General features: G+C 40.9%; 1 protein-coding gene across 1 annotated transcript in view; it reads left to right on the top strand.

Moving 5' to 3' along the window:
* prr12b (proline rich 12b) overlaps positions 1–14,113 on the top strand; it is a 38,042-nt gene that overhangs the window by 15,711 nt on the left and 8,218 nt on the right. The window contains 6 exon segments of the mRNA XM_037791327.1: positions 1–757; positions 2,511–2,714; positions 6,017–6,091; positions 10,073–10,892; positions 13,169–13,824; positions 13,914–14,030. Of these exon segments, the coding sequence (XP_037647255.1) occupies positions 1–757; positions 2,511–2,714; positions 6,017–6,091; positions 10,073–10,892; positions 13,169–13,824; positions 13,914–14,030 (2,629 nt within the window).

Raw genomic sequence — 14,113 nt, 5'->3', positions numbered from 1 at the left:
AAGAAAAAACTATGCGCAGGAGTATGAATTTGAGGACGATGAGGATAAAGCTGATGTTCCAGCTGATATACGCCTAAACAGTCGACGCCTTCCTGACCTGCTCCCTGACTTGGTGTCTAGTTGTAGGAAGGCTGGTGGGGTATCAGGAGCAAGTGGGCTCAGTCCACTGATGGGTGACATGGACTTCTGCCACCCCTCCAGCTACTCATCCCTTGGACACCCTCCACAACTCCTCCCCAACGAAGGCCCTAAAAAAAGAGGCAGGAAACCAACTAAACCAAAACGTGAAGGCCCTCCTCGTCCACGAGGTAGACCACGCATACGTCCTCTTCCAGAGCCCGCCTACTGCAGGGGGCTGATGGGATCAGTGGCTGGAGAAAGTAGAAAGGGTCGTGGGCGAGGTCGAGGGCGAGGCAGGAAGGAGGAAGGGCTTGTTGAAATGCATCAAGATGTGAACAAAGCACAAAGCCTCCCATATCAGCAGCAGCAGCAGCAGCATCGGCAGCAACAGTTCAGCCAACAGCAGCATCTCGAACAGCATCCACACGACCAACACAGACAGCAAGCAGACCACCACCAAGCACCACAACAACAGCATCACCTGCATCATCAGCAGCAGCATGTATCCTGTCCTCTCCTTCAACCGCATCATCAACAGCAGCATCAACAGCAGCAGCAACATCAACAACAGCATCATCATCAACAACAACAGCAACTATCCCAGCTGCCGCAGCAAGATCCAGTCAGACCTATCAAGGTAAGAGTGAAAAGACCAGACTCTTAGAGTCAGGCCTAAAAAGTTTGAAAGTGCTGAAATGGTCCTAGCTTAGAGTAGGACATTAAGAAACGTCCTACCTGCACTGAGTAGAAGAATAGAAGTTCTGATGATAAATTGCGCCCTGCTTATGGCGCTCAGAAACGTAAAAACAAATATGTTGTGTGTGTGTGTGTATGATTTATCTGGTAAACTTGACTTTTAGTTATTGAATGTTATTGTTTAAGTTCAAATTTTTAAATATGAAGTTATATATACATTTTGTTACTTAAGTAGTTAATAGTTGAAAGCTAGACCTAACTAGATTTGATAAAACTGATATAAGTATTTAAAAGTCCTATGCACAAATTATAGTTCATCTTATTCTGAATGGCCTCCACCAGCTAAGGTAAATCTTACACTGTATGTATACTGTAGAATAACAATTCAGTTAGTGTAGTGCTACTGTAGCTTCAGAATGTTGATCAGTTGAAGGAACAATTAAGATATTTCAATGTATTATGAGGTACTTCTCCATAGTCAGTGTATTACCCACAGTAGATGGCAGTCGGCACGCCCCCAATTTGGAGAAACAGACAGGAGTACCAGCACGGCAGCTACGGAAGCCCGTGGACGCGGGCAGCAGCAAAACATCTATTTTCAAACTAAATAGCTATATACCACCTAACAAATATCAATATCAGTTGAAGTGAACTGAAGCTGTTATCTATGCTCTCTTAAAAGCCACCAGACTATTTTGACAAAAACAGTCATTTTACCTCGCAGAAAACAGGAGCTGCTGGTCTACTGCTGCCTCCATCGGTTTGTTTGTGTTATTGTAGGACTTTTTTTGAAAGGGTTAGTTCTGATTCACCAAAGTCACACAATAACACAAATAAACTAACTGATCGAGGCAGTGGTAGACCATTATTCCATCTAACTATCCCTTTAAGGTAGAACCCAAATATATCACTGAGAATTCTAGGGACAGTTTTGCTCTTTTGACTTGGAAATAGTGTCAACAAATAGTCAGCCTTAATCACTTTAGTTGATGATTATCTCTAAGACTAATTTGGTATCAGCTCTGTATAGATTAATGTGTAATTTATGATAGCAAATTCAAGTGGAGCAACAGCAGATAAAATAAAAAATCCAAGTGATTATTGCTGACTTTTTGACACTTGTCAGCAGGTTTAATTGATTGATACAATGGAAATGACTCAGAGGTAGTAGGGGTAGGGGCATGGTGGCTCTCTTTTAGGTTTAAAAATAGTATTTTTGTGCAGTTGTTTCAGGGAGCAGCCACACCAAAAAATTCTCTCCCAATTCAGGGATGAAGGGAGCAAGATGCAAATAGAGACTCACTGATGTCCAGATAATTAGAGAGTGAGGAAACGGCAACAGGTGTGTGTGTGTATGTGTGTATATATATATATATATATATATATATATATATATATATACAGTATATAAGCGGATGAAGAAGAAGATATATATGCCCACCATACTTCTTGATACACTTGCTTGTCACCACAGTGTGCAATAAATTTCCCTTTGCCAGTTCTGGCCTGACACAAATTAGATTTGTCTAAAATCAGAACTGAACAACAACTCATGCTGAGCATTACGGACTTGTGTCGTATATCTCTGTGAAACCAACCCCTCAGGGGTTCTAATTCCAACAAAACAATGCTAAAAAAAAAGTGCTTCTGAATGTCTTCCATCTGACCTGAACCCAAACCCGTCTGCCTCTCAGATCAAACTGCCCGTTCCCAACATGCCTCCATCAGAATCTTTGTTGAGGACAGACTCACTGTCCAGCGCTGAGCCAGTTCTGTCTGACGGATCAGTGGGGTCGGCACCGTCTCTGGGACTGAGTCCTGGACCCATAGACATCGGCAGAAATGAGATGAACCAGACTCAAGACAAGATGATGAAGCATCAGCAGAAAGCTGTAGAGGTAAAGAGCACACATGAGAAGCTTAAAGAGAAGTTTACAGTGAGTGTTGTCATGTGACTGTCCAGCTCTGTCTGCTCGGTTGTGCTGGCAAAGCTCCTTTTATTAGTTTCTCTCTGATAAATGCTGAACTCCTCAAACCTATTTGAAGTGTAAATTTATTTGTAATCATTTCAATGCCAAGTATTTGAAACGTTCAATGCTTTGTTGAAAGGATGGTGAGTACCTTATATGAATTCTATGCCGATTTCACCATGCAAATTTGAATGGACTGGCGCTGTGCGATGTGTGACCAAAGCTGAGAGTTTTCCTCATTTCCCCCTGTCAAATTATACACAACAGCTTGAGGGGAGTGTCTTTTTCACAGGGGAAGGGCATAATGACAAATATCTTGCAAAGCAATATTATTTGAGCAGGAATTAAAATATAATTATCTGAACAGTGGATTTATTTATTCAAAAAGGGGATTTGGAGACAAGACTGTTTGGTAAAGCAGAACCTACCACCTGATGTTGACCTAAAAAAGGCTTCAAATCTTTTGTTTAAATTTTAAAAAGTATTATTGCTTTACCAATATTCATCAGCTAAGATTCTGGGTGTGTGGGAGAAGGGGCTGTAGATATCTGTAGAAGGGCTGCAGAGGACCAGCTCAAACCGTATTCCATGTTAGAGGGAAATTAAATCTAGTTGCCTCAGCAACAGAGAGGTTTACTGTATCTGCAGTCAGTACTTTGACTGTGACCAAGTGGCACCTTACAGTAGATTTCCAGATCAAATCAAACTGATATACAGTTCAGTATTTGAACAGTTATCCTCTCTCATTGTGCTAGCTTTTTATTCCAGCACATTAGTTTTAACATTAAAGCTGCAGTGGGTAGAAATGGAGCATGCCTGTAATGCCTTTTTCTCTCCTCAGATGTTTTCAGAAATATCTTGTAGTGTACTGTTTAGCTGTAAAATGAGAAAGTTTGTGACCCAGCAGCCATGTTGAGATCAAGTTGAGGAAGTACCAAGCACCGCCCACCAACTGGAGCACAGCCAATAGGAACGCTCTCTCTCTCTGAAATGAGCTGTGATTGGCCAATGTCTCCTGTCACGGGCTAGATTTTTTATAAGTCCCATATCGTGATCATTTTCAGGTTCTTACTTGTATTTTGGACTTCTACTAGAACATGTTTACATACTTTAATGTTTAAAAAATATATTGAATATACCTGTATTCACCCTCTGTCTGAAACGCTCCGTTTTAGTACATTTCAATGTAATTGTAACAGAATTGCGTTGCTAGGCAACAGCTTGGGTCCATGTTTACGTTCTGTCAGCTGATGTCATTCACATCCACTGCAACAGGAAATAAACTGGGACACATTTAGAATGTTTTTGTTTAAAACTTTGAAATGGTCTAAATATTGTATATTTGTGACATCACAAATGGACAGAAATCCTGACGGCTTGCCATGAAGCCATGAAAATGTCACTTTTTACAATATGGGACCTTTAAAGCGTGAAAACAGAGCCATATGGAGTTGCAGAAGTCTAGTTATCTCTCAGAACACTTGAATTACAATATGCTGAAAGGTTATTATGGAATCTTTTGCCCAATGATGCCAAAAAATGTCTGCCTACTGAAGCTTTAACCAGTGACTGAAGTTAAAGTGCTGACTCACCTTTAAGGATGTTGGATGGTGTTCACATCTTAACAAAACCTAGTCCTGTAATTTTAGAACAGTGCAGCAGGGCAGTGACCCTTAATATAGTGCAGCCAAAGCAAACAAGGATTTTTTAAGGGCCAGACATCAAAATGTTCTTGACTGGCTAAGCCCGTCACAAGACGTCATTTTAACTGAGCATGTGTTAAAGAATACTTCACCCACAAAATGACCATTTGTATATCAATAACTCACCGTGTCTTACCTTGAGTTCTTGAAAAATACATTGTTTTTCTCGCATGGAGAATCAAAAAGTCTGGATGAATTGAAGTAAATGGGGTTCGTGTTGAACAAATAGTATGGTTTTAGAAAAGACGTAAGTGTTAGGGAAGTAGTGAGCATACGACTGGATAAATGAGACTTGGATTATACTGCAAGAGTTGTGTGAGAGTTTGTAAACGGATGTTTTGATGTAGTTTAGCTGTTGTTAAATACAGCCACAATGCACTTCAATTCATCAAGACTTTTCTCCGTTTGATTCTCCTTTCACCATGGAGGCATACAAAAAAAACAAAGTTTTGTTCAAGAATCCAAGATAACACGGGGTGAGTAATTGATATACAAATGGTCATTTTGTGGGTGAATTATTCCTTTAAAGGTCCCATATTTTAAAAAGTGACATTTTCATGGCTTATATGTTATAAAGCAGGTTCAAGTTCTATATAAATACTGTGAAAGTATCAAAACGCTTAATCCACAGAGAAATACACACAGCCCCGTATTCAGAAACTGAGCTTTTGAAACAAGCCGTCAGGATTTCTGTCCATTTGTGATGTCACAAATATACAATATTTATACCATTTCAAAGTTTTAAACAAAAACATTCTAAACGTGTCCCAGGTTATTTCCTGTTGCAGTGGATGTGAGTGACATCAGCTGACAGGACGTAAACATGGACCCAAGCTGTTGCCTAGCAACACAATTCTGTTGCAATTACATTGAAAACGGAGCATTTCAGACAGAGGGTGAATACAGGTATATTCAAGCAAACAGCATGAGGAAAATAACGTTTTTTTTAAACATTAAAGTATGTAAACATGTTCCAGTAGAAACCCAAAATACAAGTAAGAACCTGAAAATGAGCATGATATGGGACCTTTAAGAACCTAAAGGCAAAATGCAGTACAGACATGGCAGAGCATCACTCGGGACTCACCAAGTGTCTGCTGGTGTTTGTGGGCTTCAGGTTTTTTTTTTGCATTGACTGCAACTAAATATTGAATATGATTATTATATTTAAGTTTAAGTTAACTTGTCATTTTGTTTTGTTCCTTAAACTTTACGAGATAATGTACTAAAAGACTAGATTTTCTACACTATTCTTTATTGAGTACACACATTATAGTTATTCTTAGTATCAGGTTCAAATGCTCCCTGTACCCCTTTTAAATGACACTATATGAACATTGGTCCTCTTAAATGTAATCTAAATGTATAAACGTGTCCCCGATTTTACAACCCCCATCATGAAATCTTCAAGATGGCCTCTGTGAACATCTCGAAAGGGATCACATAAGATTGTTGTTCATGTAAAGAAAGAGTAAGAGATGGACCTAAACTGATTTTTGAAAGCAGTTTTCTCTGATCTTAACACAGATGACGTGGAAGAAAGAAATCGACGATCCACTGAATCCTGAAGCCTGGGCTGCTATGCAGAAACTCTCCAGTTCAGTAAGTTGCTTCACACCCTCGACAAAAAACGAGCAAAGCCAGGAGCTTCATATATAATTCATACTTCATCCATTCAAACTCAAGGCTCTGGTATAGGGAGAGCAACACATTATCTACCTTCTTCACACCCAAGGTGTCTAAAGGCACTTATGCCAATACCTGTGTAAAAAGGTAGCATTCTGCCCAGGTGTGTGTTCAAACTACATGCACAAAATGATTCAGTGATAGCAGTCTCCAGTGGAACAAAAACACAATATTACAATTTTCAGTCATGTTTCTGTGATTTGAGGTTTGGAGAGAAGGAGGTTATAGTTGACTGACAGCCAGTTCTTTCTGACTGACAAAAGAGAGAGGAGAGAGATGGCTGTTACCAGGGCAGCTGTTGCCACGGTTACTACATTTTTCAGTGCAGAACCCTTGCTGCCACCTGCTGTCTGTTAAGCTGTATTACCTACAGCCCAGTGTTCAGGGCCTGTATTTTAAATAACAGTAAGTAGTAAAGAAGTAAAAATCATTCACTTTTATTCCTAATTAATACACATTTAAGATTAAAGATGCTCTTGAATGTAAGACAAACAGAGAGGTCTCTTAAGGTTGTTAAGAGTTGAGGTGACCACACCATGTTTTGGAATGACAATGTACAATATAGTATATATAGTCATGATGAATAGTATGTCAGCTGAATCAATATGCATTCCTCAGTTGTGCAAACAATAAGAATAAAGCTGTCATTGATTTTTGTTTGCAATCACTTTTCATGCATCTTCACTGTCTGCTTGTCATTGTTCCTTATAATTTCAGCGATGCACTGATGATGTATTTTCATATCATAAATATATCAGATTGTTGTTCATTCCACGTGTTAATTGCAACCGGAGATATGGGAGATTCCACACAAATACATTTTAAAAAATACAAATGTTTTTGCAGAAAAAAAACACAGATCACTGAGTAAAATGCAAGTGTTTTTCTTAAAGGATGAGCAATGAGCGTACATGTGATAAGGTATAACAGAAATGCACGGTTCAGGGAAAATGGGGCACGAGTGTCAGATATACCCGAAATATTGCAAATTCAAACAGAAATTTGGATGAGCATTGACTTATCATCCCCACAACCCATGTAGAGCTATACTATATCAGTTAATCAATTAGTCAACGAAAAATAACCTTCAACTGTTTTGATAATTGCTTAATTTAATTAATCATTCATTCTTTTCCAAAGCATTTCCTAGTCCCAGCTTTTCTTTTCTTATGTGACCAGTAAACTAAATATCGTTCGGTTTTAGATGTTTGATTACAGCATGGTAGGCATCGTCTCAATTTTCGGATATGTTATACACCAAATGATTAGTCAGTTAACTGAGAAATGAATCATATTAATTGATGGTAAAAATAATTTCAGTTAGTTGAAGCCCTAAGATGTCATGTCAGAATTTATTTTTTTCTAGTGGAGTGGATTTTGTCTGTCAAAATACTCATTTTTCTAGAAGATTCAGAAACAAGGGAAACTACAGAGGGAACATCTGGAACTATATCACAACACTGGCAGAATTGTTTGTAGTTAAAAGTTGCACATATAAGTATTTTTATATGAGCAATTGGTCAAATGACGATGTGTATAATGAAATTGAAAGGGGTCCTCTTGTAATGATGAACTCATAGAGAATGATCAACTATCTGCTGTACCCTCAGTTCTATCTTTCAGCTCTCTGTGTTGGTTTTACCATCTGTAGCTTCGCTGTTTTCGTTCACTCTCACCTTGGAGATGGTGAAGACCAAACCAGAGCTTAAAGGGTAACTTTAACTTTCCCATGTTTTAGTGTCTAAGTGACTAACCGGCAAGCCACGAAACGAGCTGTGAGTGCAGTGAGCAGCGTCAATGTAATCCACTAAAAGTGCTTGTTTTTACCACTGTCAAGCTCCGATTCTTATTAGAAGTGTCTGACAACATTATGGAAAGGACCCTACAGAGAAATAAAACCTTTTTCTCAAATTAATACAGTCGGCCATTGAATTCAAAACCTTCATCCACATTGTGGAAATCATCTAAATATTCAGCCATGACATTGAAAATCTTTTAGATATCATTAAGCTACACTTTCTGTACTTCAACACAACAAACTCTGCCTGGCTGCCACTCGTGTTTCCACCATGGATGTATTCCTGCGTCTTAACACGTCACCTCGCCAGATTTCACAACGAGACTTCAGCTTGAGTGAGACTCTTTCCATAATGTCAGACACTTATAACAACAATCAGAGTCTGTCTCGGCAAAAAACAAGCACTTTTAGTGGACGTAAATGACGGTGCCATCTCGCCCAAATAGTACCATATTACAGCCCGTGAGCAGCTGCTGTCTACAGCACTCTCTCTCAATACTGGACCAGTTTCAGAAATTGTTGACCCTATTAGTTAGTTAGACACAAAAACATGGGATAATAGGGTCCAGGTTGAAAAATAGCGGAGTTACCCTTTACAGAAAAGGGGATATTGGATTTATTCATCATTCATTCATTCATGCTTTGTGTCTGCCGGATGTGTAAAATAGCAACTGTTTGCTCACAGGGTGATAAAAATAATGGTCACTATATCATGACAATAGTGCATGAGTCAGGTAATTTGAAAAAAATCATGTGCCACTGTGTCCTCCAGTGTCCTCCGGTGCTCCTAACGGCATCTGCAAGTTCTCACAGACCGGAGGAAAACAAGCAGTCAGAGCTGATCTGGAGTCTGCCATCCAGCTGCCGTCTCTGAGAGCCGGCTGTCAATCACTCGCAAATTCTGATCAAAAGGTCAAACTAGGCAGCGCTGATCAAATATGAATCAATATTCTGTTAATGCCTATTTCTCTCCTCAAATGTTTTCAGAATCATCTTGTAGTGCACGGTTAAGCTGTAAAATAAGAACGTTTGTGGCCCGGCAGCCATGTCGAGAACAGTTGAGGAAACGCTGCCTAGTTTGACCGTTTGATCAGAGTTTGCGAGTGATTGACAGCTGCTCAGAGACAGCAAGGCTCCAGCTCGGCTCTGATTGGTTGTTTTCCTCCGGTCTGTGAAATCTTGCAGATGCCATTTAATCATATTTGCTCCATTTCTACACACTGCTGCTTTAATAGGAAAAAAAACCAGAGGGTGTCCAGCTGCTGTATTACTGTATGTTATTACTGTGGATTTTAGCACACATGTCCAGGTTGCCTCTCTATTCAAATGGGTATATATATATATATATATACACACTCATTTACACCTCTCTTCAGGTGATCATCTTGAATTGGAGGTAGATAGATCGCAGGTGCTACTTTTACTGCATGCACAGCACTCACCTGAGCAGCTGATTTACTGTATGTGCAGTAATACTTCAACAGGACGGGACAATCTGACAATGTCTTTACATAAAGAAAGAAATAGCTTACTGTAGGCCTATCCTATGTTTGCTGAATTGACAACAAGGCACGATTCATTACGAATTTGTCGCAGACAGCATTTCACAAAGTTTATAAAGTTTCACCTAACTCGACAACTCCAAAAATGGTGTGATTTTTAGGTATGATTTTTTAAGGGAAGTAAACCCTTTTTTAGCTTCTCTATTCAGTTCGCGAGTGATTGACAGCTGCCTCCGTTGAATGAACAGCCAATAGGAACGCTCTCTCTCTCTCTGAAATGACCTGTGATTGGCCAAAGTCTCCAGAGCCATGAGGAGGAGCAGAAGTCTAGTTTTCTCTCCGAACACTTGAATTACAACATGCTAAAATGTTATTATGGGATTTTTGCCCAATGATGCCAAAGACATTCTGCCTACTGCAGCTTTAAGTCTTTAAGTGAAAATGAGACCAAATTACTAGTTGCAGCTGTTTTTTGCAGTGTACAGAGAGGAATACAGCTAGATGACAGACCATGCCAGTGCAGTGGACAAGGAGTGACAACATCATAAAGCACTCATCAGTGATGATGCTGTTTGATGACTCTTTTGCCTTTTGCAGGCTGATGAGAAGGCTTTCGACTTCAAACCCGGCTTCATGGCCTCTTTTTTGGACTTCTTGAAGACTGGCAAAAAACAGTCGGGCCTTGAACTGGGACATGACGGAGGTGAGCAGGAATCCCTGAACCCCTTTTCCTCTCTGAAGGGAGGGATCTTATCCTCGCCTCCTCCTCCCCTATCGCCGACTCCTCCGCAGCAGCGAGCATTCGGAGAGGGAGGGCAGGGCGAAGGGTCGGACCTGGCTCTCAGCAGCTGCCCGAGTCCCTGCAAGCCACTGGACGAGGAGCTCAAAAGGAACCTGGAGACGCTGCCCTCCTTCTCCTCCGATGAGGAGGAGGAGGTCAGTAAAAACCAGGACCTGCAGAAAAGCATATCATCTGCCATCTCGGCCCTCTACGACACCCCGCACTCGTTAGCTGCCGCAATGGCTTCGGCCATGGCCAGGACCCCGTCCAGCATGTCCCCGTCTAGCCCACAGGAGCCGCCGCTCAGCCCTCCTCTCCCCGCCATGCCTCCCCTCATCCCCAGTATGGAGAATGGAAAAGAGGAGGCGCTCACGTACACACAGGACATACAGGACAAGGAGGAGCAAAAACTGGTCTCCCCACAGTCGAACAGTGAAAAAGCAGAGGAGAGGGAGGCCGAGCAAGGACGAGAAGAGGAGAAGGAGGGAGGTGGGGAGACTGCAGACGATGAAGAACTAATGATTGATCCACTGAATCTGCAGCAGGGAGACCTGGAAGAGCAGGAGGAGGAGGAGGAGGAGGATGAAAAGGAAAGGATGTCTGACATGCAGATGTTGGAGGTTCTTAATGTTGAAGGTAAAGTATGTTTCTTCATCTGTCTGCCACTCATATTTTCTTTAAAAACTTCTCCCCTACACAAAAGTTATATCATGTCTCGAAAGTTCATTCTTGACCGTGGAAATAGTAGAACTTAAGGTCCACTCGCTAGCTTTTTCCCTGAGGTTTCAAGAGCATCTCATGGCCTTCATCAGCAAATGGAGTCACTCAGTAGTCATGGAGTTGGTTCCCCTGTTGATCCAACTATGGAACTTTAGTCCTGTAATAATTATAATAATATTAATAATAAGTGGAGATTGTAACCTCTGTGTGTTTAAAGATGGTCTTGCATGTCAGATGTCAATATCCTCCTTGATTGACTCCTCAAGCAAAATAAATTAAATTACAGATAGAGTTGAAAGCTACTTTTTTTTTTTTTTTTTAAACTTTGACCTAAATTTCACACTATGGTCACGTGATGACATCTGAACCAACTTGATGACAACTGATCCAACAACTTGATTCACTGATGAGGGGCCGTGGGAGAGAGCTCTGGAAAAGGGCAGTGAGTGGATCTTGATTTAATATTACTTAAAGATAATATTACTCATATTGTAAAAAGTGAGATTGTCATGTCTTTTATAGTATAAAGCAGGTTTAAGTGCTATATAAATAATGTGAAAGTATTGAAACCTTCAATATACGGAGAACTACGCACAGCCCGTATTCAGAAATTGTGCGTTTGAAACAAACCGTCAGGATTTGTGTCCATTTGTGATGTCACAAACATACAATATTTAGACCATTACACGGCTTTAAACGTAAACGTTCTTAATGTGTCCCATTTTATTTCCGGTTGCAGTGTATGTAAATAACATCAGCTGACAGGAAGTAAACATGGACCCAAACTGTTGCCTAGCAACGCAATTCTGTTGAAATGAGCTAAAACGGAGCGTTTCAGACAGAGGGTGAATACAGGTATATTCAGGCAGACAGTATGAGGAAAGTAAAGCTTTTTTTTAACATGAAAGCATGTAAACATGTTCTAGTAGAAACACAAAATAGAACTGAATGAACCTGACAATGAGCATATTATTGGACCTTTAAATTAAATAAATCAATTGAAAGTGTTTATGAGTGGGAGACAAGTGAAAGACTGTGTTGTTGTTACTGGTAGATTTGCCTAACCTAACTTAACCTATAATGGCTTATATAAAAGCCACACCCAAAGGACAAACGATAGGTACAAAAATTTCCATGACAAAAATCACCAGTACATTTTAGATATTAGTGTTCAATTTCACATATAAAAATATACTGTGTAAAGTGTAGGAGTAAAGTTAAAAACAATAATAATATAAAGAAGCAGGAGTAATATACATATTTACAGTTTCTAAGAGTGATCATTATTTTCCAAATCAAATGTTTTTGTCAGCAGAACATTTCTAAGTCTTGTTTTATACGCAGACAATGACACAGAGGAATCCATTAAATGGACATTTTCATTCCATAATATAACTCCACGAAATCTGATAGAAATCTCACCACGGGATGTTTTATACAAAGGAAGAGGAAGATTCTCCGAGTAGTTAACGGAAAAATATCTAAAACAATGAGGTAAATCCCTTATATCTTGCCTTAAAGACAAATGTACAGGTTTGAAGAATGTTGATGTAAAATATAGTCAATTACTGCAATTAAAAAAAAAAAAAAGCAGTGCACTCGGTATAGCAGCATTCGAAAACGTTTGCTAATCTCGCTCTGTTCAGATACGTTGGAAAAGTACTTGCCCATACAATATTACAGAATGTTAAATATGGATAAATTAAACTATAATATAATGTTAACAGACATGTATTGTGTATGAAACCTCGTATTTTTCTCAGGATCCCAAGAGATTTGGTGACCTTATCGCAGACAAAACCAACCGGATTTCCCCAAGAGAGTTTGTCATCTATAAGAATACCTCTGTTGATGAAACTTTCAGTATTTCTTCATTATGAATATGGAGTTTAATTTGCTCACTATCCTATTTTTTATGTCCTGCAAATAAAATGAAGTTAGACTTTTTGACTTTTTTTTTTATGACAACTTATTTGTTTGAAACCATATTGAGTAGTTCATGATTTAGTTCACTAATGAGAGTTGTCAAATCCTGTTACTGCCTCCAGGTGAAGCTTCTGGCTAACAGGCAAAAGTTAGTTTCTTGCACAAACACACCAACCGAGGAATGAAAATAGCGATCTCAAAGTCATTTCGTGTCACCTTAAAAACTTGCCGCTAACTTTCTAATTTCTTCCCATCCTGTTTTTCAGATTCTCCATCAGGACTGGTGCTTGCTCCTGCAGCTCCATCTCCATCCCCATCCCCATCCCCATCCCGATCCCCATCACCATCTCCATCACCATCACCATCCACCTCCCCTTTGCCACCCACCTACTCGTCACCCTCGCCCCTCCCTCCCCCCTGCCTCTCCGTACCCTCCCAACTGCCGATCCTGCAGGATGAGGAAGAGGCAGATCAAACTTATCCTCCCTCTGAGCAGCAGCAGTCCTCCTACCAACCGGCTCCTCCAACCGCAGTTACCTCCCCACCCCCCTCCACCTCCCCTCCGGCCATCTTGTCCTCACCCCTCTCCAACCTTCCCTTGGGCCAGTCCATTCCCCCTCCATCCACCACACCTCCTCCATCATCCTCTGATCAGGACCAGGAACCCGAAGCTGAGCAGCCTTCCCCCTCCTCACCCGCCTCCTCCTCTCCCTCTTCATCATCCTCTCCGCCGCCATCACCTCCGACCCCGGAAGAGGCCCCGGCACCCCAGCGTCTTACCTCCCTCCACCTGGCGAAGAAGCAGGCTGACGCCGCCATCGCCGGGGAGAGCGAGGAGGAGGACAGCGAGAGCGGAGGCGAGGGAATCTTCCGCGAACGGGACGAGTTTGTGGTTCGGACAGAGGACATCGGGACGCTTAAGGTGAGTACACCCACAGCTCCCAGGAAGTATGCGTGGTGAATACATAACTTTACAATAATGGCATACACCGTGTTTGTTTGTGTCACCAGATGGCCTTGCAGACAGGCCGGGAGCCCCCACCCATCTGGAGGGTGCAGAAAGCCTTGCTCCAGAAATTCAGCCCAGAGATCAAAGATGGACAAAGGCAGTTCTGTGCAACCAGTAATGTGAGTTAACTCCTACAGGTTCAATCAATACTAAATTACATCGGTAATTCGATCACAAATCAGTGATATCACACTTTGTATAA

This window comes from Sebastes umbrosus, chromosome 14 (genome assembly GCF_015220745.1).
Source record: "Sebastes umbrosus isolate fSebUmb1 chromosome 14, fSebUmb1.pri, whole genome shotgun sequence".
In the NCBI taxonomy this organism is placed as follows: Eukaryota; Metazoa; Chordata; class Actinopteri; order Perciformes; family Sebastidae; genus Sebastes; species Sebastes umbrosus.
This window is presented reverse-complemented; position numbering and strand designations above follow the sequence as displayed.